General features: G+C 47.1%; 1 protein-coding gene across 1 annotated transcript in view; it reads left to right on the top strand.

Moving 5' to 3' along the window:
* LRRC7 (leucine rich repeat containing 7) overlaps nt 1-27,461 on the top strand; it is a 186,813-nt gene that overhangs the window by 120,788 nt on the left and 38,564 nt on the right. The window contains exons 11-16 of the mRNA XM_054165628.1: nt 7,758-7,887; nt 9,872-9,987; nt 17,343-17,412; nt 20,084-20,183; nt 21,485-21,609; nt 24,250-24,450. Coding sequence (XP_054021603.1) covers nt 7,758-7,887; nt 9,872-9,987; nt 17,343-17,412; nt 20,084-20,183; nt 21,485-21,609; nt 24,250-24,450 — 742 coding nt within the window. The remainder of the gene's footprint in view (nt 1-7,757; nt 7,888-9,871; nt 9,988-17,342; nt 17,413-20,083; nt 20,184-21,484; nt 21,610-24,249; nt 24,451-27,461) is intronic.

Here is a 27,461-nt window from a genome sequence, read left to right as displayed (position 1 = left end):
AAAAGTAAAAAATAAGGCAAGGATAGGCTGAATGATCATTTTGTAACTGTGGGCCCAACACCCAGCTGGGAACATTGAAATCACTGAAATTGGTGAGAGCACAGCTGGAGCTCTGGGGCCAGCTCTGCAGCCTCTGTGCCAGGAAGGATCTGGAGGTGCTGGAAGGTGTCCAGAGAAAGGCCACGAGGAGGAGCAGAGGGCTGGAGCTGCTCTGCTGTAAGGACAAGGGGTTCAAGAGGGGACTGGATGTGGCACTTGGTGCCATGGTCTAGTCATGAGGTCTGTGGTGACAGGTTGGACTCGATGATCTTTGAGGTCTCTTCCAACCTTGGTGATACTGTGACAGACTGAGGGAGCTGGGGCTGTTCAGTCTGGAGAAGAGAAGGCTCCCAGGAGACCTCATTGTGGCTTTCCAGGATCTGAAGGGGGCTCCAAGAAAGCTGGGGAGGGACTTTTGAGGGTGTCAGGGAGGGATAGGACTGGGGGGGATGGAGCAAAACTAGAAATGGGGAGATTGAGATTGGCTGTGAGGAAGAAGTTGTTCCCCAGGAGGGTGGTGAGAGCCTGGCACAGGCTGCCCAGGGAGGTGGTGGAAGCCTCCTGCCTGGAGGTGTTTGCAGCCAGGCTGGAGGTGGCTGTGAGCAACCTGCTGTGGTGTGAGGTGTCCCTGGCCATGGCAGGGGGCTGGAGCTGGATGAGCCTTGGGGTCCCTTCCAGCCCTGACAATTCCATGGTAATTCTATGATTAAAAAACCAAATCTGGAGCAACTCCTTTCCGTGGACCTGCAGTGGGGAGCAGATGAAATCCCATTTCCCAAGGGGGGGGAAATATCAAGGAAAAAGAAAAAAAAGAAGGCAAGAAAGAACAAAGCTATTCCTCTGTGTGAATTACTTGCAATTTAGATGATGAGAGCAGCAAAAAAAAAAACATTAAGTAAAAAAAAACACCCCACCAGAAAAGTGGAAGGTCTGGAAGTCTGTGGGGGAATACGTCTGTTTCCATGGCAACAGCCAGAGCTTGATGCTTGAGGAGAAAATGGCTGCAAAGCCTCTCAGATGTGTGAAGATTTCTTACAACCTCGAAGCAGCACCGGTGAAGTGGGCACAGGAAATGTGGGAATGTCATAATGAATCTCATTAGGCAAAGCAGTAATGAAGCCCTTTAGCTGCTGTGTGCTGCGAGAGGGTCGCTGGTGTAGGATTCTGACTGCTGCTGTGTCCTCAGCTTCCTGCTCTGCAGCTGTAATGGGAAATTCCAGGTGCATGCAAATGGCTCTCCAAAAGTGAGCCTCTGGGTTGGTTCATACCCTAACCATCTCCACTCCTAGCAGAATGTATCTGCAGAATGGATCTTTCTGTAGGATTCCTCTTCCTCTGCCTATTTCATTTCTGAAATAATGTCTAAACTGATATGTGGGAGGGAAGCAGGATATTTAATTGTCAAGCATCAGGGCTGGGTGGCCACCAGCCCAGTGCCAGATGCTGGCCATGAAGCCCTCTGCTTCCCAAAAGGAAGAGGAAGGGAAGAAAGGCGAGAGACTGCTGGGGTGGGAAAGAAACTCAAACAGCAATGATGGCACCATGGGCACCACTGATGCTGGGGGCAGGCACTGGGCAAGTCCCAGCCTGGACTCAGCAGCAGATGGGAACCAGATTCAGGAGATGGATTTTGGAGCTGGATGCAGGAGCACAGGGATGGGAATGGAAGGCAGAAGGGACAGAGTCCTCCCAGAACACCAGCCAGGCTTGACCCTGGTACTCTCTCAGCTGTGTCCTGCAGACGCCACACAGGGGCTGCAGTCCCTTGCTGGGCAGTTGAGGTTCCCCTGTCCTGACCTCTCCTCCCTGCAAGTGCCACCTCTGCCTTCCTGCCCCCCAGCATGGGGCACATGGAGAAGAAACAGAGCTCACTAAAGATGGAACCCAGGAGGTTCCACCTGAAGATGAGGAGAAACCTCTTTTCTGTGAGGTTGCCTGGAGCAGGCTGCCCAGAGAGGTTGTGGAGTCTCCTTGTGTGGAGAGCTTCCAAAGCCAGCTGGGCATTGTGCTGCTGGGCAAGCTGCTGTGGCTGCCCTGCTTTAGCAGGGGGTTGGACTGGATGATCTCCAGTGGTCCTTTCTAACCCCAGACCTTGCTGGGACTCAGAGATCCTGTGAATCAGAAAAGGGCAAACATTTGCTATGCAGATCATTGTCTAGTGATCAATTCTGGCAGGCAGAGAAAGCTCAGGGGGCTCAGAGCGGTACAGGACACTCCCCAGAAAGGTCTTCAGCAATTTTGGGGGTGATTTGTTAAAACCATTAAGAACATCTCTTAATTACTGAATTTCTGCAACTGAAGGCAAGCTCCTTTCCTGTCCTTCACTCTTGCTTGTCATGAAGCCTCAATTCCATCTCAGAGATGCATCCTGCTGCCTTAACGCCAAGCAGGTGGCTGAGCACCTCCTCTTTCCACACTATTTCCGAGTGATTGGTTGGGATTTTAAGTGAAATCCCTTCTCTCGTGTAATGAGGGGAGAGTCTCCCACATCAAAATGAACTTCTCTGCTCTGACTCATCCATTTGGACAGTTTCCTACTGGTTCTCCTAAATGTTAGTCGTAGTACCCACTGCAGAGTGTATTATTGTCACACAAAGAGGAGCGGTGTGGAGGAGGGAACTCTCCCTCCAGGGACCAGTTTCATGATGAGCCACAAAGCACTTCACAGAAGCATAAAAGCAGAGAATCCCAGCATGGCAGGAGCTGGAAGGGCCCTCTGGAGATAGTCTAGTCCAGCCCACCTGCTACAGCAGGTTCACCTAAGTCTGGTGGCCCAGGATTGCATGCAGGCAGGTTTGGAATCTCTCCAGAGAAGGAGACTCCAGAACCTCTCTGAGCAGCCTGTTCCAGGGCTCTGTCACCATCAAAGTGACAACCCACACTGCCTGGGTTGCTGATGGTGAACCTCCACCCTCACTTCTATCACTCTTGTTTAAAGAGCAAGCCTGTCAAGAGTTCTATCCTGCAGACACCATGCACACCAGTCCCAGCTTAATAAAACATTGCACATAAAATCAGAATAAGAATTAGAATTAGAATGAGAATTAGAATTAGAATTAGAATTAGAGTTAGAATTAGAATTAGAGTTAGAATTAGAATTAGAGTTAGAGTTAGAGTTAGAGTTAGAGCTAGAGTTAGAATTAGAGTTAGAATTAGAATTAGAGTTAGAGTTAGAGTTAGAGTTAGAGTTAGAATTAGAATTAGAGTTAGAATTAGAATTAGAATTAAAGCAGGTCGGAAGAGACCTTCAAGATCATCAAGTCCAACCTATTATCCAACTCACCTAATCAACTAAATCATGCAACCAAGCACCCCATCAAGTCTGCTTGGTTGCATGCTTTAGTTGAAGAAGACAAACATTGATTAAGGACTTGGCCAACTTGGAGCCAAAGGCTGGAGGCTTTGTCTGTAGGACCCAAGAGAACACCAATGCTTCACCTTCTCGGATGGGAAGGTGTCATGAGGGAAGTCATGGTCCATATACAGGCAATGGTGCAGTGGATCAAGAGCCAGTGTGTGGGGTTGAGTGCTTTGTGTTTCTACACCTCATCTCACAGGACCAGAAGCTGCATATCAAAGTGTGAAGTTGTATTCTTGGGTCTGCAAAATTCCTTTTGCCTGATGATGGCCAAGTAGAGGCTGCAGCTAAGTCAGGGTTTAGGTTCTTTTGGCAGTTGGGGAAAAGGGGAACATCATGAGGTTCAACAAGAGTAAATGTACCTGGGGAGGAACACCCCAGGTTAGGGGTTAACCTGCTGGAAATCAGCTTCATGGAGAAGGACCTTGGAGTCCTGGTGGACAATAGGTTATCCATGGCACAGCAATGTGCCCTTGTGGCCAAGAAGGCCAATGGTCTTCAGGAGTGCACGAAGAAGAGTGTGGCCAGTAGGTCAAGGGAGGTTCTCCTGCCCCTCTACTCTGCCCTGTTGAGACCACAGCTGGTGGACTGAGTCCAGTTCTGAGCTTCCCAGTTCAAGAGAGACAGGGAACTACTGGAGAGAGTCCAACAGAGGCTACAAGGGTGATGAAGGGACTGGAGCATCTGTCTGATGAAGGAGAGCTGAGAGACCTGGGGCTCCTGAACCTGGAGAAGAGCAGCCTGAGAGGGGATCTTATAATGTGGGTGTCAAGAGGAAGGGGCCAAGCTCTTTTCAGTGGTGATCCGTGATGGGACAAGGGGCAATGGATACAAATTGGAACCAAGGAGGTTCCATCTCAACAGAAGGTTAAATTTGTTTATGTAAGAGTGGCAAAGCCCTGAAACAGGCTGCCCGAAGAGGCTGTGGAGTCCCCTGCCCTGAAGACTTCCAAGACCTGTCTAGATGCACTCCTGTGTGACCTCCCTAGGTAATCCTGCTTTGGCAGGGGGGTTGGACTCCATGAGCTCCAGAGATCCTTTCTAGACCTTACCATCTATGATTCTATAAGGGTTGTGCCAGTATGAGATGAGACTATGATGAGTTGGAACTACTCTTCCAGCACTCTTCATTCTCCATGAGGTTCCCTCTACCAATCTACCTCAAAATATCCCTCATCTACCTCAGGACGTGTGAAATGCCTCAATTCAATGGCTGCCAAAAGGAGCAGCAGGTGCATGTCCTATTTTTGTCTGCAAAAGCTCCAGAATCATCTCAATTTAGCCCAAGAAGGCAGTGAGTTAATGGTTTATTTACTTATTTCAGTTACATTTGCATTGTTGGCATTCCAGCCCTTTCTCTCAGCTGGCTTTCGTGGACAGCCCATCATGAATGCAAAATCACTTGCTGAAGAATCTTGTTGTAAGCATGGGACTTAAGAGGGGTGAAAGAGAGTTGCACACCGATTTAGGATGGGAGGCAATGGATTGAAGCTGGAGAAGGGCAGATTTAGACTGGAGATTAGGAAGAGATTCTTTCCAGTGAGGGTGGGGAGCTACTGGAACAGGTTGCCCAGGGAGGTTGTGGGTGCTCCCTCCCTGGAGGTGTTCAAGGGGGAGGTTTTCAGGGGAGACCTTATTGTTCTCTACAGCTACCTGAAGGGAGGCTGTAGCCAGCTGGGGGTTGGTCTCTTCTCCCAGGCAACCAGCACCAGAACAAGAGGACACAGTCTCAAGCTGTGCCAGGGGAGGTTCAAGCTGGATGTTAGGAAGAAATTCTTCCCAGCAAGAGAGATTGGCTGTTGGAATGTGCTGCTCAGGGAGGTGGTGGAGTCACCATCACTGGAGGAGCCTGCATGAGGCACTTGATGCCATGGTTGAGTTGATTAGATGGTGTTGGATGAGAAGTTGGACTTGATGATCTCAAAGGTCTTTTCCAACCTGGTTAATTCTACTCTATTCTAAGGCCAGGCTGGATGAGGCCTTGAGCAACCTGGGCTAGTAGAAGGTGTCCCTGCCCATGGCAGGGGGTTGGAACCAGATGCTTCTCAAGGTCCTTTCCAACCCAAACCATTCTGTAATCCTTTGATTTTGCTGGTTTATCGTGGCCATCTTCATTTCTCTGCTGCTGATGGCATCAGGAAGGGAAGCAGCTGGGAATGCCTGTGCCAGACAATCTCTTCTAAATGCAATTCTGTTGTCTGATCAAGCCATTCCTCACTGTCGGGGAACCTTCCGCAGTTACCGCGGGGAGCATCAGATCCTCTGATCACCACAGGAAGCGTCATGCCTCTCAATTAGCTTATCTCTTGTCAAGCTTCTCTGGCTGGGTTACCATCAGTAAAGGGAAGACTTTGTGCATCTTGCCATTTGCAGAATCACACAGCATGCTTCAGGTTAGAAGGGACCCTCCAAGGTCATCTTCTCCAACCCCCAAGCTTCCCCTTTGACTTCCATCTGTATGCAGTAGGCAAAGAGAGAACCACAGAATCACTTTGGTTGGAAGAGACCTTTAAGATCATGGAGTCCAACCATGAACCCAGCACTGCCAGGTCACCACTGAACCATGGCCCTCAGCACCACATCTATATAGCTTTGAGACCTCTCCAGGGATGGGGACACCACCACTGCCCTGGGAAGCCTAGGCCAGACCTTGCCAACCCTCAAGGAGAAGAAATCGTTCCTCACGTCCAACCTAGACCTCTCCTGGGGCAACTTGAGGCTGTTCCCTCTTGTTGTTTGTTCTTTGGGAGAAAAGACCAACCCCCACCTGGCTCCAACCTCCTTTCAGGGAGTTGTAGAGAGCCAGAACATCTCCCCTCAACCTCCTTTTCTCCAGACTAAACAACCCCAGCTCCCTCAGCTGCTCCTCACCAGCCCTGTTCTCCATCCCCTTCACCAGCAGTGTTGCCCTTCTCTGGACACCACTGGCTTTTCTACCTTACTGAATGGTTCTGCATCTAGTTTGCAACAAATGGTGGTGGAACCAAAGCTTGCTTTAAAGAAAATCTGTCCCCAGAAGCTGGCAGAGCTGTTGGATCCCTTCCACGCCTCTGTCACTAATCACTCTATGACTCACTGTGGCTTTTCACTCTGCTGAAATGCTGCAATTAGAGGAAAGTTCTGAGAAGTCCATGTTAGGAATAGCTATTTATGGTTTCATGTCTCATAAAATCTCAAGACTGAAAGAATTCTTGGGTTTTTTTTTAATTAAGAAACTGGAACAAAGGTAAGGTAGACATAGCCCAGGCCTGCCAGGGTGACTCACATAAACATTGAGGAGCAGAGGTGAGCTTCACAGAAGATCTAACAAAACAGGTGGGGGAGGAAAAAAGCCCCAACAAACAATCTTCTGAGCACCAGGGCAGTGGACAGGGGAGGAGCAAAACACCGAGGAAGAAATAATTAATTGCCATTTAACTTTAGTCATAATTAAAGCCCCTGAGAGAAGAAGGTAGCAGTTGTGGAACAGCCAAGGGGCAGCAGAAGGAAGGAATGTTGATGTTTGTCATGGGTCACACAACAAAAGGTGGGGATTGGTCTCTTCTCCCCAGTAAAAAGTGATAGGATGAGGCCTTGAGCATCCTGGTCTAGTGGGAGGTGTCCCTGCTCATGGCTGGGGGGTTGGAACTGGATGGTCTCAAGGTTCCTTCCAACCCAAACCCTTCTATGAATCTATGAATCACCAAGAGAGTCATTCGTCATTGGGATGTGCTGCCCAGGGAGGTGATGGAGTCCCCATCCCTGGAGGGGTTCAAGAGGGGATTGGACGTGGCACTTGGTGCCATGGTCTAGTCATGAGGTCTGTGGTGACAGGTTGGACTCGATGATCCTTGGGGTCTCTTCCAACCTTGGCGATACTGTGAGACTGTGAAATGGCCTCAAGTTGCACCAAGGGAGGGTTAGGCTGGGCAACAGAAGAAACTTCTTGACTGAAAGTGTTCTCAAACCCTTCAGGATTCTCAAACCCTTCAGGAACTGGAAGAGGATTCTCAAGGAGGTGTTTGAATGCCCATCCTGGAGGTGTTTCAAAGAAGCAGAGATGTCATTCTGAGCAACGTGGTTTAGCAGCAGCCTTGGAAGAGATAGAGAATGGTTGGTGCCGAGGGACATGGTTTAGCACCAGGCTTGGCAGAGTTAGAGAATGGTTGGACTCAATCATCTTTAAGGTCTTTTCCAACCAGACTCATTCTGTGATTCTATGATAGTTCCTAGAATAAAATGGACTTCACTGGAAATCTGCAGCAAAGGTGCTGCCTGATGTCTGTAGGAGTGCGATGCTTTAGCACTTTGCAAGGATTGAGGCTGGGTGTCTGCTCTCTGCTCCTTGTACAGCATCTAACAAGTGTATTTACAATTGCAGTTTGTCTTTGTTAGAAGAATTTGACTGCAGCTGCAATGAGTTGGAGTCCTTGCCTTCCACCATCGGCTACCTTCACAACCTGAGGACCTTGGCTGTGGATGAGAATTTCCTGCCTGAGCTGCCCAGAGAAGTGAGAAGCTGATTCTCTTTCGTTAAATGGCAAGATGAAAGTGGTTTGTGATAGGTCCTCTGCTCAGAGGAAGAATCTGTTAAAGCTGGTCTTTCTGCACCATGGGGAAGAACAAATCTTTCTTACCTGCCGGGCCTCAGGAGTTGCTGAGGGAACTGTGGGTGTGATTGTCCCCTGCACAGGGCACTGGTGAGGCTGCACCTCGCATCCTGGGTTCACTTTTGGGCCCCGCGCTCCAAGAAGGAGTCTGGAGAACAAGGCTGGTGAGGAGCACCTTAGGGAACTGGGGTTGGAGAAAAGGAGGCTGAGGGAACAGCTCCCTGAAAAGAGGAGGGAGCCATGTGGGGCTTGGTCTCTTCTCCCTAGTATCAGGTGATGGAGAGAGAGGAAATGGCCTCAAATTTTGCCAGGGGAGGTTTAGACTGGATTTAGATTTGGAGTTGGGGTTAGATTAAGATTTTAGCTTTAGATAAGGTTTAGATCTGGATTTGGATTTGGATTTGGGGTTAGATTAAGATTTTAGCTTGAGATAAGGTTTAGATCTGGATTTGGATTTGGATTTGGGGTTAGATTAAGATTTTAGCTTGAGATAAGGTTTAGATCTGGATTTGGATTTGGGGTTAGATTAAGATTTTAGCTTGAGATAAGGTTTAGATCTGGATTTGGATTTGGATTTGGGGTTAGATTAAGATTTTAGCTTGAGATAAGGTTTAGATCTGGATTTGGATTCGGATTTGGGGTTAGATTAAGATTTTAGCTTGAGATAAGGTTTAGATCTGGATTTGGATTTGGGGTTAGATTAAGATTTTAGCTTGAGATAAGGTTTAGATCTGGATTTGGATTTGGATTTGGGGTTAGATTAAGATTTTAGCTTGAGATAAGGTTTAGATCTGGATTTGGATTTGGATTTGGGGTTAGATTAAGATTTTAGCTTGAGATAAGGTTTAGATCTGGATTTGGATTCGGATTTGGGGTTAGATTAAGATTTTAGCTTGAGATAAGGTTTAGATCTGGATTTGGATTTGGGGTTAGATTAAGATTTTAGCTTGAGATAAGGTTTAGATCTGGATTTGGATTTGGATTTGGGGTTAGATTAAGATTTTAGCTTTAGATAAGGTTTAGATCTGGATTTGGATTTGGATTTGGGGTTAGATTAAGATTTTAGCTTGAGATAAGGTTTAGATCTGGATTTGGATTCGGATTTGGGGTTAGATTAAGATTTTAGCTTGAGATAAGGTTTAGATCTGGATTTGGAATGAAATTTAAATTTCTATTTAGATTTGGATTTAAATTTAAATTTCTATTTGGATTTAGATTTAGATTTTTATTTGGATTTTGAATTGGATTCAGATTGGGATTTGGATTTAAACTTGGATTTGATTTGGATTTGGATTTAGGATTAGATTTAGAATTGGGTTTGGAGTTCAGTTTAGATTGGAGTCTGATTTGGATTTCAATTTAGCTTAGATTTTGATTTTGAGGTTTAGATTGAGATTTAGATTTGTTTAGATAGGAACCATTTCTTTCCTGCAAGAGTGGTCAGGCATTGGCACAGGCTGCCCAAGGAGGTGGTGGAGTCACCATCCCCGGGGGTGTTCAAGAGGTGCGTGGCCATGGCACTTGGGGATGTGGCTTAGTGGCCATGGTGGTGTTGGGCTAATGGTTGGACTGGGTGATCTTAGAGGTCTTTCCCAACCCAAACAATTCTCTCATTCTATTCAAAATAGTAGAAGCAGTAAATCAGTAAATTCATGTAAAGAAGAGAATGCCACTCAGAAGAGCAGTGCAGGTATCCCTTGGCATCGCCCTGCTGTCAGTGACCAAGGGAGGGCATCATGTCCTGATCTGATTCCCTAGTTGCTGCTTTTGGTCACAGTAAAAACTTAAATATTTTTTGGCCACCTTACTTAAAAACTTGGTCATAATGAATGCTCTTGAAGAAGGCCTCCTGACACCTGTGGGGTTTTGTGTTTCCTCCCTCCAGATTGGAAGCTGCAAGAACGTGACGGTGATGTCTCTGCGCTCCAACAAGCTGGAATTCCTTCCTGATGAGATTGGGCAGATGCAGAAGCTGAGAGTGCTAAATCTGAGTGATAACAGGTACAGTTCACAGCAGTTTCCTTACCCACTTTAAGGCTCTACTGGAAAAAACCCAAAACCAAAAACCAACCTTAAACCCCCTCTTTTTCAGAAATAGGTCAATATAAAAATATATATTTCAGTATATTAATAAATATATTATATTTATATCTATACATTAAAATAGGTTGCCCTAAAATACATTGAAAATATAAATAGGTGGCTATAAAACAGATTTAAAACACAAGTAAGTTGCTATTAAATATATTTAGAATATAAATAGGTTGCTATAAAATAGATTGAAAATGGATTGAAAAGATAAATAGGTTGATGGGAAATATATTTAAGATAGAAACTGGTTGCTATAAAACAGATTGAACATATAAATGGGCTGTACAATATATTTAGAGCATAAATAGGTTGCTGTAAAATAGATTGAAAATGTAAATAGCTTGATGCAAAATATATTTAAGCTGGAAATTGGTTGCTATAAAATACATTTAGGATATGGAAAGGTTGATATAAAACACATTTAAAACAGAAATAGGTTGTTGTGAAATAGATTTAAGATATAAATAGGTTGCTGTAAACCAGATTTAAAATAGAAATAGCTTGATGTGAAATAGATTTAAGACATAAATTGGTTGCTATAAAATATATTTCCCATATAGAAAGGTTGCTATGAAATAGATTTAAGATATCAACAGGTTGTTATAAAATAGATTTCAAATAGAAATAGGTTGATGTGAAATAGATTTAAGATATAAATTGGTTGCTATAAAGTGTATTTAAAATAGAAATAGGTGGTTGTAAAATATATTTAGACTATAAATAGGTTGAGATAAAATAGATTGAGAATGTAGATAGGTTGCTATAAAATGTATTTTAAATAGAAATAGGTTGATGTGAAATATATTTGAAATAGAAAATAGGTTGCTATAAAATCTATTTCAAATGTACAAGATATGTTAAAAATGAATTTATTTAGGCTGTAAGGAAAGAGAGGGGGGAAAAAACCCCCACAGAACCCTGCCAGTTCCAGTAGAATCACAAAACCATTCAGCAGTGCAGCCTATGGTGTGGAAATCCCCCTCTGGTCACAGGCTCACAGGATGTCAGGGGATGGAAGGGATCCAAAGGGATCATCCAGTCCAAGCCCCCTGCCAGAGCAGGACCATAGAATCCAGCTCAGCTCACACAGGAACACATCCAGATGGGGCTGGAAAGGCTCCAGAGAAGGAGACTCCACAACCTCTCTGGGCAGCCTGCTCCAGGGCTCCTTACAGTAAAGAAGTTCCTCCTTGTGTTGAGGTGGAGCCTCCTGTGCTGCAGCTTCCATCTGTTGCTCTTTGTCCTGTCCCAGGGAGCAAGTGAGCAGAGCCTGTCCCCTCCCTCCTAACCCCCACCCCTCAAACATTGATAACCATTCATTAAACCCCCTCTCAGTCTTCTCTTCTCCAGACTAAAGAGCCCCAGGCCCCTCAGCCTCTCCTCCCCAGGCAGTGCTGCAGTCCCCTAATCATCCTGGTAGCCTCCCCTGGAGCCTCTCCAGCAGATCCCTGTCCCTCCTGAACTGCTGTTCCCAGCAGCTATGATCCATACCCAGCAAAAATTAGGGGAAGGACTTTCCACATAAGTCTGAGTCACTGCCAGAGGTTTCCTTGTTGAAATTGAGGTTGAGCAGAAGACATAGGATGAAGTGATGTAGAAATCCCTCTCATAAATGGGTTTCAAATAATTCCCTTAATGCTTCTGCATTGCCATTGTGGACCATAAAACAGTCAATGTGTCCAGAATGTGAAGTTAAACCATTGCAGGCCAGGCTGTCTGGGGCTCTGAGCAGCCTGCTCTAGTTGCAGCTGTCCCTGCGGAGAGCAGGGGACTAGATGACCTTGAAAGGTCCTTTCCAACCTAAACCATTCTGTGCTTCTATGATACCACTTCAGAATGTATCTGGTTGGTCCTTTATGACTTTCTCCTCCTGAAACCAGAAGGGATTTCACCTCCACCTGGCAGGTGTCCACTTGCTCATGCCTCTTTGCACATCATTCTCCTTGCAGAGGGAACAGGCTTGGTCACTGTCAATCCATGCTGGTCATCATGGAGGTGTAGTTTCACAAAGGGAACACAATCTTCCACTGGGAATCTGTCTACTGCAGGTTCATCCTGGTGAATGCCACCTCAGGCTCATCTCCACTGGGAGCTGGGCTACTCAACTGTTCAGTGAGACATGCCACCAAAAATGTCCCTTCTGGGGCTGTTCCCCGCGGCACGGGGAGCGCACTTGGCTCTGGCCACTCAGGGGGCAGGGCTATGGGTGGCTTTGAACTTGCCTTGCCAGGGCACGAGGAAGATTTGCAGTCTGCTCTCTGCATGGTCACACACACACAGGGTGATGGACAACTGTGGTGTGGCATGGAAAGGGGAAGAGCAGAACTTTCCCTCTCTTGCTTTGTCTGGTGCCTTTCTGGGTATGGAACTCAGCCCTTGGGAGGTTTGGGGAGTTTGAAGTCCTGACCGAATGTCTTTTGGGAAGGAGGCAGACCTGACACAGACCTCTTTGCCAGCCAGGTGTGGTGGGTTGAAGGTTCCCCCCAGCATTACCTTTGCCAGACCCACTCAGTTAGAAGCCACCACACCAGGCTGGAGAGCATCCCAAGTGTTTGTGAGTGGACACATGGTGCTCAAAGGCGGCTCAGCTTGCTGTCCCTCTCTGGTGCATTTACAACACTATGACCTCAACTGCTGGTCTTGTTCCATGTCTTCTGAAGGCCCTCATGGACTTTGCTGATCTTAACACACCAGCAGCAGCCTGAGTTCCAGGCCTTTCTTCAAATGTTCAATGATGAGTTAAATCCTGACTTGCTGTCAAGTTGCCAAGGTGTAGTCCACGGTCTAGTCTAAGGTGTGCAGCTGAGCAGAGCCAGGAAAGTTTTGACCACAAATACTTGCAATGCAGCTACCTAAAGGTTCATCACAGAATGATAGGGGTGGGAAGGGACCTCTGGAGATCATCGAGTCCAACCCCATGTCCAGATGAGGTTCAACTAGAGCAGGTTGTCCAGGCTGGCATCCAGGTGGGTTTGGATTGGTTCCAGAGACAAAGACTCCACCACCTCTCTGGGCAGCCTGCTCCAGTGTTCCACCACCCTCAAAGCAAAGAAGTTCCTCCTCATGTTCAGAGGGAACTTCTAATGGTCAAACTTGTGCCCATTACCTCTTGTCCTGGCACTGGGCACTGCTGAAAAAAAGACTGCTCTCATCTTCCTGACACCCACCCCTGAGGAATTTACCAACACTGAGAAGATGCCCCTCAGGCTTCTCCAGGCTAAAAAGCCCCAAGTCCTTCAGCCTTTCTTCAAAAGTCCCCTCACCACCTTTGTAGCCCCACCATCCTTGCCTCTGCCAGGTACAAGGCTGTCTCCAGTGCTTCAAGAATGGAGTGGCTGATAACTTATAGAATCACAGAATCATGGAATCAATAAGGTTGGAAAAGACCTCAGAGATCACCAAGTCCAACCTCTCACCCAACACCTCCTGACTAACTAAACCATGGCTCCAAGTGCCACATCCAATCCCCTCTTGAACACCTCTAGGGATGGGGACTCCACCACCTCCCTGGGCAGCACATCCCAATGGCCAATCTCTCTTGCTGGGAAGAACTTTATCCTCACCTCCAGCCTAAACCTCCCCTGGCACAGCTTGAGACTGTGTCCTCTTGTTCTGGTGCTGGTTGCCTGGGAGAAGAAACCAACCCCCAGCTGGCTACAACCACCTTTCAGGTAGCTGTAGACAGCAAGAAGGTCTCCCCTGAGCCTCCTCTTCTGCAGGCTAAGCAACCCCAGCTCCCTCAGCCTCTCCTCCCAGGGCTGTGCTCCAGACCCCTCCCCAGCTTTGCTGCCCTTCTCTGGACACCTTCCAGATGATCTTTAAGGTCCCCTCCAACCCAAAACCCAAGAGATGTCTTACCAGTAACCGGTGTTCTTCACAATGTGTAGTCCACATAGACATTTGTCTTCTCCTCTCTCCTCAGAGTCCTTCCAGGTCTGAGTCCTGTGATTGAGAGGTAGAATTGTTAGAATGTACATTTGGGCTACACTTCTCAAAGAGCATCGGTTACTGGTAAGTAACCTTTCTTTTAGTTTGAGCTTCTCCTTAGCTGGAAGAGACAGCACCTTCTCCATTTGTACTGCTGCTGGCTAGGGCTCAGCACCTGCAGTCTCACCCAGAGGTGCTGCATTAAGGGCCAGTTAAGATGTAGACTGGGCACGAGGACGCAGTTCTTGACCACGAGGGTGGTGGAACACCGGAGCGAGTTGCCCAGGGAGGTGGTGGAGGCTCCCCTCCTGGAGACAGTCAGGCTCAGGTTTGATGGGTGTCAGGAGAATGGTGCTAGTCTCCTTTTCAATGGTGTCCTGTGACAGGACAAGGGTCACAGGCAGAAACTGGAATACAGGAAGCAGTACCTCAACATGAGGGAAAACTTTAGTATGAAGGTGATGGAGCCCTGGAGCAGGCTGCCCAGAGAGGTTTTGGAGTCTCCTTCTCTGGAGACTTTCAAGACCCATCTGGATGCATTCCTGTGTGTCCTGCCCTAGGTGACCCTAGCATTCTCTGAATGCCAGTATCCCAGCAAGGTGGGGGCTGGAAGGGACCTCTGGAGGTCATCCACTCCAACCCCTGCTAAAGCAGGGCACCCCCAGCAGCTTGCCCAGCAGCACAATGCCCAGCTGGCTTTGGAAGCTCTCCACACAAGGAGACTCCACAGCCTCTCTGGGCAGCCTGCTCCAGGGCTCCAGCACCCTCACAGCAAAACATTTCTCCCTGTGTTTAAGTGAAAAAGTCATTTTGGCACAGCACAGCTTGCCTTTGAATTGTAAGTTAATTCAATTTGGCTGTCTTCTTAATTAACTACCTGTGCAGCAGCTGAAGCTTCATCTGGTATTGTGAAGACATTTCCCCTTGGATTTATAAAAACAATTATACCTCTAATTTTGCAACCTGTCTAGTGAGGCTTTTCACCACCTGAGCAGGAAAGAAGAGCTCTGCTGAACAGAGCAGCCACAGCCTGTCCATTGCTTTGTCCTGCTCCCTGCCTGCAGCTGTGCATTGGATCAGTGGGAGCAGTGGTGATTAATCCCTTTTCTTAATTACTCATGAGCAGCTTTCTCTTCAGAGGCCAAAGTCCCTTCCTGAGGGTGGTGTTACAGAATCACAGAGTGGTAGGGGTTGGAAGGGACCTCTGGAGATCACTGAGTCCAACCCCTAGAGAAGGTCACACAGGAGCATGTCCAGGTGGGTTTGGAATAGCTCCAGAGATGGAGACTCCATCACCTCTCTGGGCAGCCTGCTCCAGGGCTCCAGCACCCCCAGATTAAAGAAGTTCCTCCTGATGTTTAGATGGAACTTCTGATGTTCCAGCTTGTGCCTGTTACCCCTTGAGCTGTCACTGGGCACCACTGGAAAAAGCCTGGTCCCTCAGAGGTCTTTTCCAACCTGGTTAATTCTATTCTATTCTATTCTATTCTATTCTATTCTATTCTATTCTATTCTATTCTATTCTATTCTATTCTATTCTATTCCATTCCATTCCATTCCATTCCATTCCATCCTATCCTATCCCATCCCATCCCATCCCATCCCATCCCATTCCATTCCATCCTATCCTATCCTATCCTATCCTATCCTATCCTATCCTATCCTATCCTATCCTATCCTATCCCATTCCATTCCATCCTATCCTATCCTATCCTATCCTATCCTATCCTATCCTATCCTATCCTATCCTATCCTATCCTATCCCATTCCATTCCATCCTATCCTATCCTATCCTATCCTATCCTATCCTATCCTATCCTATCCTATCCCATCCCATCCCATTCTATCCTACCCTATCCTACCCTATCCTATCCTATCCTATCCTATCCTATCCTATCCTATCCTATCCCATTCCATCCTATCCTATCCTATCCCATCCCCAACGACCTTCTCCAGACAAAGGTTTCTGTGTAGTTTTGAAGCTTAGGTTACAGCTGCTGACTGCTGAAGTGTAACAAAATAAAGGTATCACTTGAAAAGCACCAAAAAAAATTCTCTTTTTACACAGGGGGGAAAAAAAAAAGCTCTGAATAAAACATTTGGAGAGTGTAAGAAGGCTCAATGTTAACTCTTAAAAACCCAGCTCATCACTTTAATGTCGAAAGCAAGTCACATCCTGCACTAATCCACGCTGCAGGATTTACTTTGTGACAAGAGAGGAGTGGAAACTGGGTTGCAGGTAGTTTAGGCGCCCCTGACTTCCTCCTGGCATTAATTCCAGGCTTAAGGATGCACAGGCACGTACACCAGCTCTGATCTCTGCAGGCTTTGAGCTGCAGATTCTGTCCCAGAGGACTCTGGGTGGGCACAGTCAGGGCAAGTTGGTTCACTTGGAGAGATGTCATAATCAGCAGAAGGTGTTCTTAGGGAAATGGGAACATATCTGAGGGCAGCTCTGCAGAGATGGACTTGGGGTGCTGGTGGGTGCAAAGCCGGACACAAGCTGGCACCATGCACTGCCAGCCCAGAGCCAGCCCTGTCCTGGGCTGATCCTCAGCAGTGTGGGCAGCAGGGGCAGGGAGGGGATTCTGCCCCTCTGCTGTGCTCTGCTGAGACCCCACCTGCAGTGCTGGGGCAGCTCTGGAGTGCTCAGCACAGCACAGATATGGAGCTGTTGGAGCAGGACCAGAGGAGGCCACAGCCATGCCTGGCTGGGAAGCCCTCTTCTGGGAGGCCAGGCTGAGGGAGTTGGGCTTGTTCAGCCTGGAGAAGAGAAGGCTCCAGGGAGACCTTAGAGCAGCCTTCCAGAACTTTAAGAGAGCTACAGGAGAGCTGGGGAGGAACTTTGCACAATGGCTTGCAGTGACAGAATGAGAGGGAATGGATTGAAGCTGGAAGAGGTGAGATTGAGACTGGGGATCAGGAAGAAATTCTTTCCATTGAGGGTGGTGAGACACTGGCACAGGCTGCCCAGGGAGGCTGTGGATGCTCCCTCCCTGCAGGTGTTCAAGGCCAGGTTGGATGAAGTCTTGAGCAGCCTGGGCTGGTGGAAGCTGCCCCTGCTCATGGCAAGAGTGTTGGAAGGGGATGATCTTTAAGGTCCCTTCCAACCCCAAACCATTCTGTGATTTCAGTAGCTCTAGATAACAAATGTCACTCTAAATGCAGAATGCCCTTAATAAAAGATTACATTTCAGTTAAAAAGGGAAAGAAAGTAAAGATAGCAAATGACAGCAAGTGCAGTGTGGGCAAGACAAGCCATGCTACAACCCAACCTTTAGAAGGAACTCTTGTCAAGACAAAGGACTCACAGTGTTCCAATGTTTTCTCATTTACAGACTGAAGAATTTACCCTTCACTTTTACCAAACTCAAAGAACTTGCAGCTTTGTGGCTTTCTGACAACCAGGTAATGACTTTCAATATTCTTATTGTCCTCTCTAACTCAGCTCTACTTGAACAATGCCCACAGTCAGCTGTGGCTCCTCTTTAACTCAGGTTGAATAATGCCCATGGTCAGATATTGTCCTTCTTGAACTCAAGTTGAACAATGCTCATGGTCAGGTATTGTCCTTCTTGAACTCAGGTTGAACAATGCTTATGTCATATATTATCCCTCTTGAACTCAAGCTGAACAATGCTCATGGTCAGGTATTGTCCCTCTTGAACTCAAGTTGAACAATGCTCATGGTCAGGTATTGTCCTTCTTGAACTCAGGTTGAACAATGCTTATGTCATATATTATCCCTCTTGAACTCAAGCTGAACAATGCTCATGGTCAGGTATTATCCCTCTTGAACTCAAGCTGAACAATGCTCATGGTCAGGTATTGCCCTTCTTGAACTCAAGCTGAGCAAGCCCATGGGCAGATATTGTCCCATTTGAAGTGAAGCTCAATAATGCCTGTGGTCAAATATTGTCCTTCTTGAACTCAAGCTGAATAATGCCCCTAGTCAGATGCTGTCTCTCATGAAGCTGAAGCTCAGGATAATTCTTCAGAGGCCAGCTATCACTTTTTAATCTGCATGAAGAAGCCACCAGGACTCAGGCCCTGCAGCTGCCACTTTGCAGGGGGTGGTGCTGAGCCTGTGCTGAGCACTGCCAGTTGCAGGACCACTGGTAGCACAGCTCATGCCTGCCCACAGCACCGTATCTTTGTCACAATGATGTCACACATGGTCCCTGCTGACTCCTGGTCCACCATTCAGCCATGCCCTCACATCCTCACAAAGCCAGGTGAGATGCAGTCAGGAGGTTGATGTTGGCACGTGCTGGTTGCACTGCTCCTTTAATGCACTTCTTGCTTTCACAGCTAAGCAAAGAGACATTTAGTGCTGAAGGGAGGGGAGAAGAAGTGGGAGGGATAATAAAGAACAATGTGGAAATCTTAATGTGTTTAATCAGGATTCTCTTTCCCCCTCACTCTCATTTCCATTAAGAAAAGAACATCTGATGGCTCCTCAGCCCAACCACACATGATGTGATTTCAGCATGTGGACTTCTTCTGTGGTGCAGCACAGATTAATTTCTACTCTATTAATTATGCCAGTCACTCCAGCACAGATTAATTTCTAGCCCATGAACTGTGCCAGTCACTCCAGCACAGATTAATTTCTCTTCCATGAACTCTGCCAGTGCCTCCTAGATGCTGTGTTGGAGGAAAGCAGTAACAAGCTGTAAGCACTTGAAGTAAAACCCAACAGCAACACCTGAATACTCAGAGTGTAAATCCTCCACTATCTTGCACCAAGTGAACTAACAGCTGGTGGGAGTTTTAGTCCTTGCTAGCCCTAGCTTGAACTAAATCTCAGCCATACTGTGGGTGTTTGAAATAGGTACTCACAGCTCTGCCCCACGGATCCTTCAGCTTCCTTACTGGTGGGACTCACCCCACGGTCAGCATTTCTGCTGTTTGGTGTGCTGGGGATCCTGGTAGGACTTAGAGGAATTGGAGAAGTGAGACATGAAAAGAAAAAGGCATTCCCACCAAAGTAAGACTTGCTTTACTCCATGGAGAGGTTTCTTTTAGTCAGTCTTCTCTTAACTCTGATGGAGAGGGTCCAGAGGAGGCCACAACAATGATCAGAGGACTGGAGCACCTCCCCTGTGAAGAGAGGATGAGAGAATTGAGGTTGTTCAGCCTGGAGAAGAGAAGGTTCCAGGGAGAACTTCTGGTGGCCTTTCAGGGCTTAAAGAGGCCTACAAGGAAGCTGAGGAGAGACAGCTTACAAGAGATGTGCCAAGGGAGGTTCAGGTTGGACATAAGGAAGAGTTTCTTCACTGAAAGGGTTCTCAGGGATTGGAATGACTTGCCCAGGGAGGTGGTGGAGTTACCTTCCCTAGAGGTGTTTGAAAGATGTGTGGATGTGGTGCTGAGGGATGTGGTGCTGAGGGATGTGGTGCTGAGGGATGTGGTTTAGTGGTAGAGGCTTAGCAGTAGTGTTGAGATTGTGAGCTCTAGGCAAGATGTTGTGCTTGGTGATCTCAAAGGTCTCTTCTAACCTCAAGAGTTCCATGATTCCACAAGGGCATGCAGCTCTAGGGCAGTGGTTTTCAACTAGAACAGGGTAGATTTAGTTTGGACATTTGCAAGAAGCTCTTTGCTATGAGGGTGGTGGAACAGTGGAACAGGCTGCCCAGGGGGGTGGTGGATGCCTCATCCCTGAAGATATTCAGGGTTAGGCTGGATGGGGTTCTGAATAACCTGGTTCAGTTAGGGATGTCCCTGTTGACTGCAGAGGGCTTGGACTAGATGACCTTTAAAGGTCCTTTCCAACCCACTGCATTCCAGTGCATTGGAATCGTTTGCCCAGGGAGGTGGTGGAGTCACTGTCCCTGGAGGTGCTCCAGAAATGTGTGGACATGGCACTGTGGGCTTAATGGCCATGGTGGTGGTGAGTGGATGGCTGGGCTAGATGATCTTGGAGGTCTTTTCCAACCCAAGCAATTCTAGGACTTTTCCAGTTATTGAAAGCTAAAATCCCACCTCACACAGACACGTGCTCCCAGCTGGGACACGTGCTCCCACTTAGGGCACGTGCTCCCAGTTAACCAGTCTTTGTCTTGCCTTTCCCCTGCAGTCCAAGGCTCTCATCCCACTGCAGACTGAAGCTCACCCTGAAACAAAGCAGAGAGTGCTGACTAACTACATGTTTCCCCAGCAACCCCGCAGCGACGAAGGTAAAGCACCAGCAGCAGCTCCTGCAGAGGCGGGAAGGATGCTTGTTTAGGCAGCAGGAGGGAGAGGAAAAGGGTCTGAGACGTGCTTCTGTGTCTGAGATCTTCTTCTGACACGTGAAGCCACTGGTGCACACTTAACAGTCTGGATTTCATCATACACACAGGAGTCCTGTTCACTAATCCATCAGGTTTACATTTTCATTAAATAGCTTTTTACTTTTCATCATGCTGAGGAGCCTGGAGCAGCTCTGGGAGGAGCAAAGGCTGAGAGCCCTGGGGCTGGTGAGCCTGCAGAAGAGCAGCCCCAGAGGGGAGCTGAGCAATGCTCAGCATCTGTGAGAGGCAAGAGGCTGGGGCCAGATTCTCTCAGTGGTGCCCTGTGACAGCACAAGGGGCAATGGGCACAAAGTGGAGCCCAGGAGGTTCCATCTGAACAGGAGGAACTTGTTTGTTGTGAGGGTGCTGGAGCCCTGGAGCAGGCTGCCCAGAGAGGTTGTGGAGTCTCCTTGTGTGGAGAGCTTCCAGCCCCAGCTGGGCATTGTGCTGCTGGGCAAGCTGCTGTGGCTGCCCTGCCTGAGCAGGGGGTTGGCCTGGATGATCTCCAGAGGTCCCTTCCACCCCCCACCAAGCTGGGATTCTCAGACTGTCAGAAGATTGGCTGTGTATAAACATTATGATCCTGGACATGAGTGTGCATGGGACAGAAATTCAGGGTATGCCTTGCAGGACATGCAGAGGGGCTGCTGGCCAGAGCAAGCTCAAGCTGCAGAGCCACTGGACCCATGTGAGAGAGTTAAGGGTTGAACCAGCTGCTAGAGAGATGAAGTTCAGAGCTCTAAGCCTGGTAGAACTGAAGGTTTGGCTCCTCACCTAGCTACACCAAGTCTGAGAGCTTTCACACTCCCCCTCCACTCCAGACCTGGCCCAAAGCCTTGTCACCCATCACGTTCATTTCAGTTTTCATGTGCAACTCCATTTACAATCATTTAGCAGCTCCTGCTCTCATTGCTCCCCTCAACTGTTTGGAAATGATAACCCAAGATGACAGGATCAGCTCAAGGAGGCTGTGGATGCCCTCTCCCTGGAGGTGTTCAAGGCCAGGCTGGATCAGGCCTTCAGCAACCTGCTGTAGTGGGAGATGTCCCTGCCCATGGCAGGGGGGTTGGAACTTGGTGATCTTAAAGGTCCCTTCCAACCCAAACCATTCTGATTCTATGGTTTCTGGCTAGATCTTTCCCAGCCTTGTGCTGGGTTCATACATTGTTTGCCCTTCTGCTTTGCTGTTTGTGCTTTCACTGCAGATTTCCAGTCAGACAGTGACAGTTTTAACCCTACCTTGTGGGAGGAGCAGAGACAGCAGAGGATGACTGTTGCCTTTGAATTTGAAGAGAAAAAGGAAGAGGAGGAAAATCCAGGGAAAGTTAAGGTAAGTTCTAGGTGACTTCTTCTGCTATTCACAGAATGGCCATTAAAACATGTCCTGAAGTGCCATGTCTACATGCTTCTTGATCAGGGGCTTGGAGCTGCTCTGCTGTGAGGGCAGGCTGAGGGAGCTGGGGATGCTGAGCCTGGAGAAGAGAAGGCTCCAGGGAGACCTAATCACAGCCTTCCAGTACCTGAAGGGGGCTACAGGAAGGATGGAGAGAGACTGTTTACAAAGGCCTGTGGGGATAGGACAAGGGCCAATAGCTTCAAACTATTACAGAGCAGATTTAGGTTGGATGTTAGGAACAAGTTCTTTACTATGAGGGTGGTAGAACGCTGGAACAGGTTGCCCAGGGAGGTGGTTCTGGCCCCTTCCTTGGAGACATTTAAGGTGAGGCTTGACAGGGCTCTGGGCAACCTGATCTAGTTGGGGATGTCCCTGCATGCTGATGACCTGTGGATGTCCCTTCCAACCCAGACCATACTCTGACTCTTGAACACAGAAGCAGACAGCTTGGACTTTTTCCTGGTTAAAACTGACCTCCCAGCCAACTGCATGTTAGAAAAGAGGCATTGAAAGCACTCAGTAGCTTTGAACTTCAGCATCAACTCCATCAAGCACTTCAAACATTCTCTTCTCAGGGTCATGCTGCTTTTGATGCAGCATTAAACAGAGGGTCCAGACTGCCTCTGTAATAAGTCTTAATTAGCAATGAAAATATCTCCCTTCCAGTGGCTATCACCTGGCACAGCTGCCACTATTTTTCCTCTTTAATATTAATACTCCCAGTGATATGAAACTCCTGCTGAAATCCCAGTCTGTGACCTGCCTATCATCTCATGGAAGTCCTTTTTTAATTTGTCATGCAAGTCCATTTTTCATTTCTTAGCACTTCTTAAGGATTTGCTGTAAGATTGACTTGCAGCTCTGTTGGGCTGCTGGACCTTACCCTTACATCATGGTCTGAATGCTCTGACAAAAAGCCTAATTAGGCCACAGCTCAATGGGCTTGCTTTCAACTAGAGCACCAGTGGTGTCCCCCAGGGATCAGTGCTGGGCCCCATCCTGTTCAATATCTCTACTGATGATCTGGATGAGGGGATTGAGTCCATCCTCAGTAAATTTACAGATGACACCAAGCTGGGGGCAGGAGTTGATCTGTTAGAGGGTAGGAGAGCTCTGCAGAGGGACCTTGCCAGGCTGGACAGATGGACAGAGTCCAGCATGATAGCATTCAACAAATCCAAGTGCCAGGTGCTGCACTTTGGCCACAACCCCATGCTCAAAGGGCAAATATCTCCCAGTAGATCAGATTCCCTTCTCAGCTGCCAGGAAAAATTCAGATCAATTCAGCAGACAACATAGCTAAATGAATCCTGTGCTTACACCAGTGCTGTTTTGAAGAAGTGTGAACTTATATAGAATCAAAGGACTGTTTGGGTTGGACAAGACCAAGAGCCTCCAGTCCAGCCATCAACCCAACACCACCACGGCCATCAAACCATGTCCCTAAGTGCCATGGCCACAGGTTTCTTCAACACCACCAGAGATGGTGACTCCAGCACCTCCCTGGGCAGCCTGTGCCAATGCCTGACCACTCCTGCAACAAAGAAATTGTTCCTCATGTCCCACAGGAACCTTTCCTGGCACCACTTCACACCATTTCTTCTCATCCCATCACCTGATACTAGAGAGAAGAGGCCAACCCCCACCTCGCTGCAACCTCCTTTCAGGGAGTTGTAGAGAGCAACACAGTCTCTTCTCAGCCTCCTCTTTGGGAGGCCAACCCCAGTTTCCTCAGCTGCTCTTCTCCAGACCTGTTTTTCAGACCCCTCACCAGCTTCATTGCCCTGCTCTGGACCTGGACTCACCCAGCTCATGGAGAAAGTTAGGGCTAGCCCTAACAAGCCCTGTGAGGAGAGGCTGAGGGAGCTGGGGTTGCTTAGCCTGCAGAAGAGGAGACTCAGGGGAGACCTTCTTGCTCTCTCCAACTCCCTGAAGGGAGGTACTAGCCAGGTGGGGGTCGGTCTCTTCTCCCAGGCAAGCAGCACCAGAACAAGAGGACACAGTCTCTAGCTGTGCCAGGGGAGGGTTAGGCTGGATCTTAGGAAGGAGCTCTTCCCAGCAAGAGAGACTGGCCATTGGGATGTGCTGCCCAGGGAGGTGGTGGAGTCCCCATCCCTGGAGGTGTTTAAGAGGAGCCTGGCTGAGGCACTTGGTGTCATGGTTGAGTTGCTTTGATGGTGTTGGGTGAGAGGTTGGACTTGATGATCTCAAAGGTCTTTTCCAACCTGGCTAATTCTATTCTATTCTAATTCTATTCTAGGGTTAGGGCTACAGTTAGGGCTAGGGCTAGGGTTAGAGTTGCAGACAGGCTCTTAAAGAACCAATCCCATCCCTTATTTTATGTCACTGAAATTCCATTCAAGGTTGACATAGTGTAACTGCAAACAGATCCATGGAGGTAGCTCCAGCCAAGCCCCTCAAAACCCATTGAGGTAGCTGCATGTGACTCCAACAGAGTCACTAACAGTGGGAGGAATTCACACGTAGCCATAGGGCTGTAGCCACGGCTTTTAGCCTGAATGCTGCTTTCACTTTGCATCTGTCCCTTTCATTCATTGTTTTATGCACCTGCAGGTGGAAATCAACCTGAAACGTTATCCCACTCCATACCCAGAGGATTTAAAGAACATGGTGAAATCAGTTCAAAACCTGGTGGGCAAAACAAGCCACGGAGTGCGACCTGAAAACTCAACACCCACTGTCAACAGTGACCCAACAGTGAAAGACAAATATGAGCACAAGTGGCCCATGGCACCAAAGGAGATTTCAGTGGAGGTAATGTGAAAGGGTTCTGATTCCTCTTGAGAGCTGAAGGTGAGATGTGAACATAGCTCCATCAATTGATAGTTGGTCAGTGTCATACCTTGATAGTTTCACTCTGTGCAGTAATTTCAGTTGGGTTTCCCCCATTATTGCTGAGCTTATCAAACTGAATGTTGGGCTTTGAATCTACCTAGATCTGAATTTGAGGTTTAAAATCTACCCAAACCTGAATTCTGGGCTTTGAATCTACTTAGGTCTGAATTTGGGGGTTAAAGTCTACCTAGAGCTGAATCCTGGGCTTTGAATCTACTTAGATCTGAATTTGGGGGTTAAAATCTACCTAGATCTGCACTCTGGGCTTTGAATCTACTTAAGATCTGAATTTGGGGTTTTAAATCTACCCAGATCTGAATCCTGGGCTTTGAATCTACTTAGATCTGAATCTGGGGGTTAAAGTCTACCTAGATCTGCACTCTGGGCTTTGAATCTACTTAAGATCTGAATTTGGGGTTTTAAATCTACCCAGATCAGAATCCTGGGCTTTGAATCTACTTAGATCTGAATCTGGGGGTTAAAATCTACCTAGATCTGCATTCTGGGCTTTGAATCTACTTAGATCTGAATCTGGGGGTTAAAGTCTACCTAGATCTGCACTCTGGGCTTTGAATCTACTTAGGTCTGAATTTGGGGTTTTAAATCTACCCAGATCTGAATCCTGGGCTTTGAATCTACTTAGATCTGAATCTGGGGGTTAAAATCTACCTAGATCTGCATTCTGGGCTTTGAATCTACTTAGGTCTGAATCTGGGGGTTAAAATCTACCTAGATCTGCACTCTGGGCTTTGAATCTACTTAGGTCTGAATTTGGGGTTTTAAATCTACCCAGATCTGAATCCTGGGCTTTGAATCTACTTAGATCTGAATCTGGGGGTTAAAGTCTACCTAGATCTGCATTCTGGGCTTTGAATCTACTTAGGTCTGAATTTTGGGTTAAAAAAATCTACCTAGATCTGAATTTTTGTCATAAAATTTCCTTAGGCCTGATTTTTTTTGCTTTAAAAATCTCCTTAGACCTGAATTTTTGCCTTATAATCTCTTTGGATCTAAATTCTGGTCTTAGAATCTACCCAGATCTGAATTCGGGGTTTTGAGTCTGCCTAGATCTGAATCCTGGGCTTAAAATCTACTTAGGTCTGAATTTAGGGGTTGGAATCTACCTAGATCTGAATTTGGGGGGTTAAATCTACTTAGATGTGAATTTTGAGCCTTGAACCTATGTAGATATGAGTGTTGGAGTTTGAATTCACTCAGCTCTGAATTTGGGGGTTTAAATCTACCTGGATCTGAATTTGGAGTTTTACATCTACCTAGATCTGAATTTGGGGGTTTGAATCTGTCTAGATCTCCTGAATTATAATGATATGAGAGACTTTTTGAGGTTTAAATCTACCTGGATCTGAATTTGGGGGTTTAAATCTACCTAGAGCTGAATTTGGGGTTTAAAATCTATCTAGATCTCAATTTTGGGGTTTGAATCTACCTAGATCTGAATTGTTGGGCTTTAAATCTACCTAGATCTGAATTTGGGGTTTAAAATCTATCTAGATCTCAATTTTTGGGTTTGAATCTACCTAGATCTGAATTTGGAGTTTTACATCTACCTAGATCTGAATTTGGGGTTTAAAATCTATCTAGATCTCAAATTTTGGGTTTGAATCTATCTAGATCTGAATTGTTGGACTTTAAATCTACCTAGATCTGAATTTGGAGTTTTACATCTACCTAGAGCTGAATTTGGGGGGTTTAAATCTACCTAGCTCTGAATTTGGGAGGTTTAAGTCTGTCTAGGTCTGAATTTGGGGGGTTGTATCTGTCTAGATCTCCTGAATTATGGTGTGGGACACTTGCATATTAGCAGGAGAATGGCCCTGATGAGGATTCCCATCTCAGGCCTCAGGAAGCGTGTTTCTGCCTCATGTGCCACGACAACTCAGTTTGCTCTGTTTGACCCTACTATGCCATTAGGTTCTGCTGCTTCTACTCCTGTTATGTGTCATAAGACAGCCAATTAACCTTGTCAGAAGTTAATGAAGTCAGCAGGAGCGCTTCACTGACTGCAGGGAACTTCAGCTCACGCACCCCCCGAGTAGTGATTTGCAACGAGGTGCAGAATTCAGCCCGTAGTAGGCTCACCAGAAGTGGGTCAGTACGCACAGGAACAAAGTCAGCTCTTCCAACGTGAATACAGGCAGCTGCTAAAGACTGCAGTCTGCTGCAAAGCTGTAGCAAAGAGCTGAAGCTTCAGCTCAAAGCACTTCTGCTCATCAATATTCACACTAAAGGCTTATTTTGTGCAGGCACAGTTCAGGAAGAAGGGAAATCATTTGCCCCGGCAGGGTGTGTGTGGGTTTAAAAGCTTGGACAGGCCTCCAAGAACAGCAGCAGTCTTGAAAATCTTCATGAAGATGCAAATCTTCTTAATGTTCAAAAGAACTAAATGAAGGGGAGGGGAATTTATCAGATTATCTTCTCACTCCTTTGTTACTGAACCACTCTGATGAATTTGTTGTCCTTGAAACGTCCCTGCTGGACGGGAGCTTTCCTTCCTCAGTTTGCCACAGCACAGGTTGGCAGTTCTGACATCTCCAGCAGGCCCCAGGGATGCTCTGCCAATACCAGCTGTTTTATTTACACTTAAACATTTTCCTTCCTTAAGCTCTCTCTTCAGATGGCTTCAGAAGCCTTCCTCCCAACATAAAGGCACAGTTTTGATTAGTGCATCAAACTAAAATACCAAAGGTAAATAATTCATGGATTTAGCTACATCAATTCCACTGTTGTTCTTTTTTATTCATTAAATCCTCTCCCTTTTTACTCATTCAATTCTTTCCCTTTTTACCCATTACTTTCTTTCCCTTTTTACCCATTACTTTCTCTCCCTTTTTACACATTCAATTCTTTCATACTGTTCAAAGCCAGGTTGGATGGGGCCTTGAGCAGCCTGGGCCAGGGGAAGGTGTCAC

The sequence above is a fragment of the Dryobates pubescens genome, chromosome 11, assembly GCF_014839835.1.
Source record: "Dryobates pubescens isolate bDryPub1 chromosome 11, bDryPub1.pri, whole genome shotgun sequence".
NCBI classification, from domain to species: Eukaryota; Metazoa; Chordata; class Aves; order Piciformes; family Picidae; genus Dryobates; species Dryobates pubescens.
Note: the sequence above shows the minus strand (reverse complement) of the source record. Positions and strands in the feature narration are given on the sequence as shown.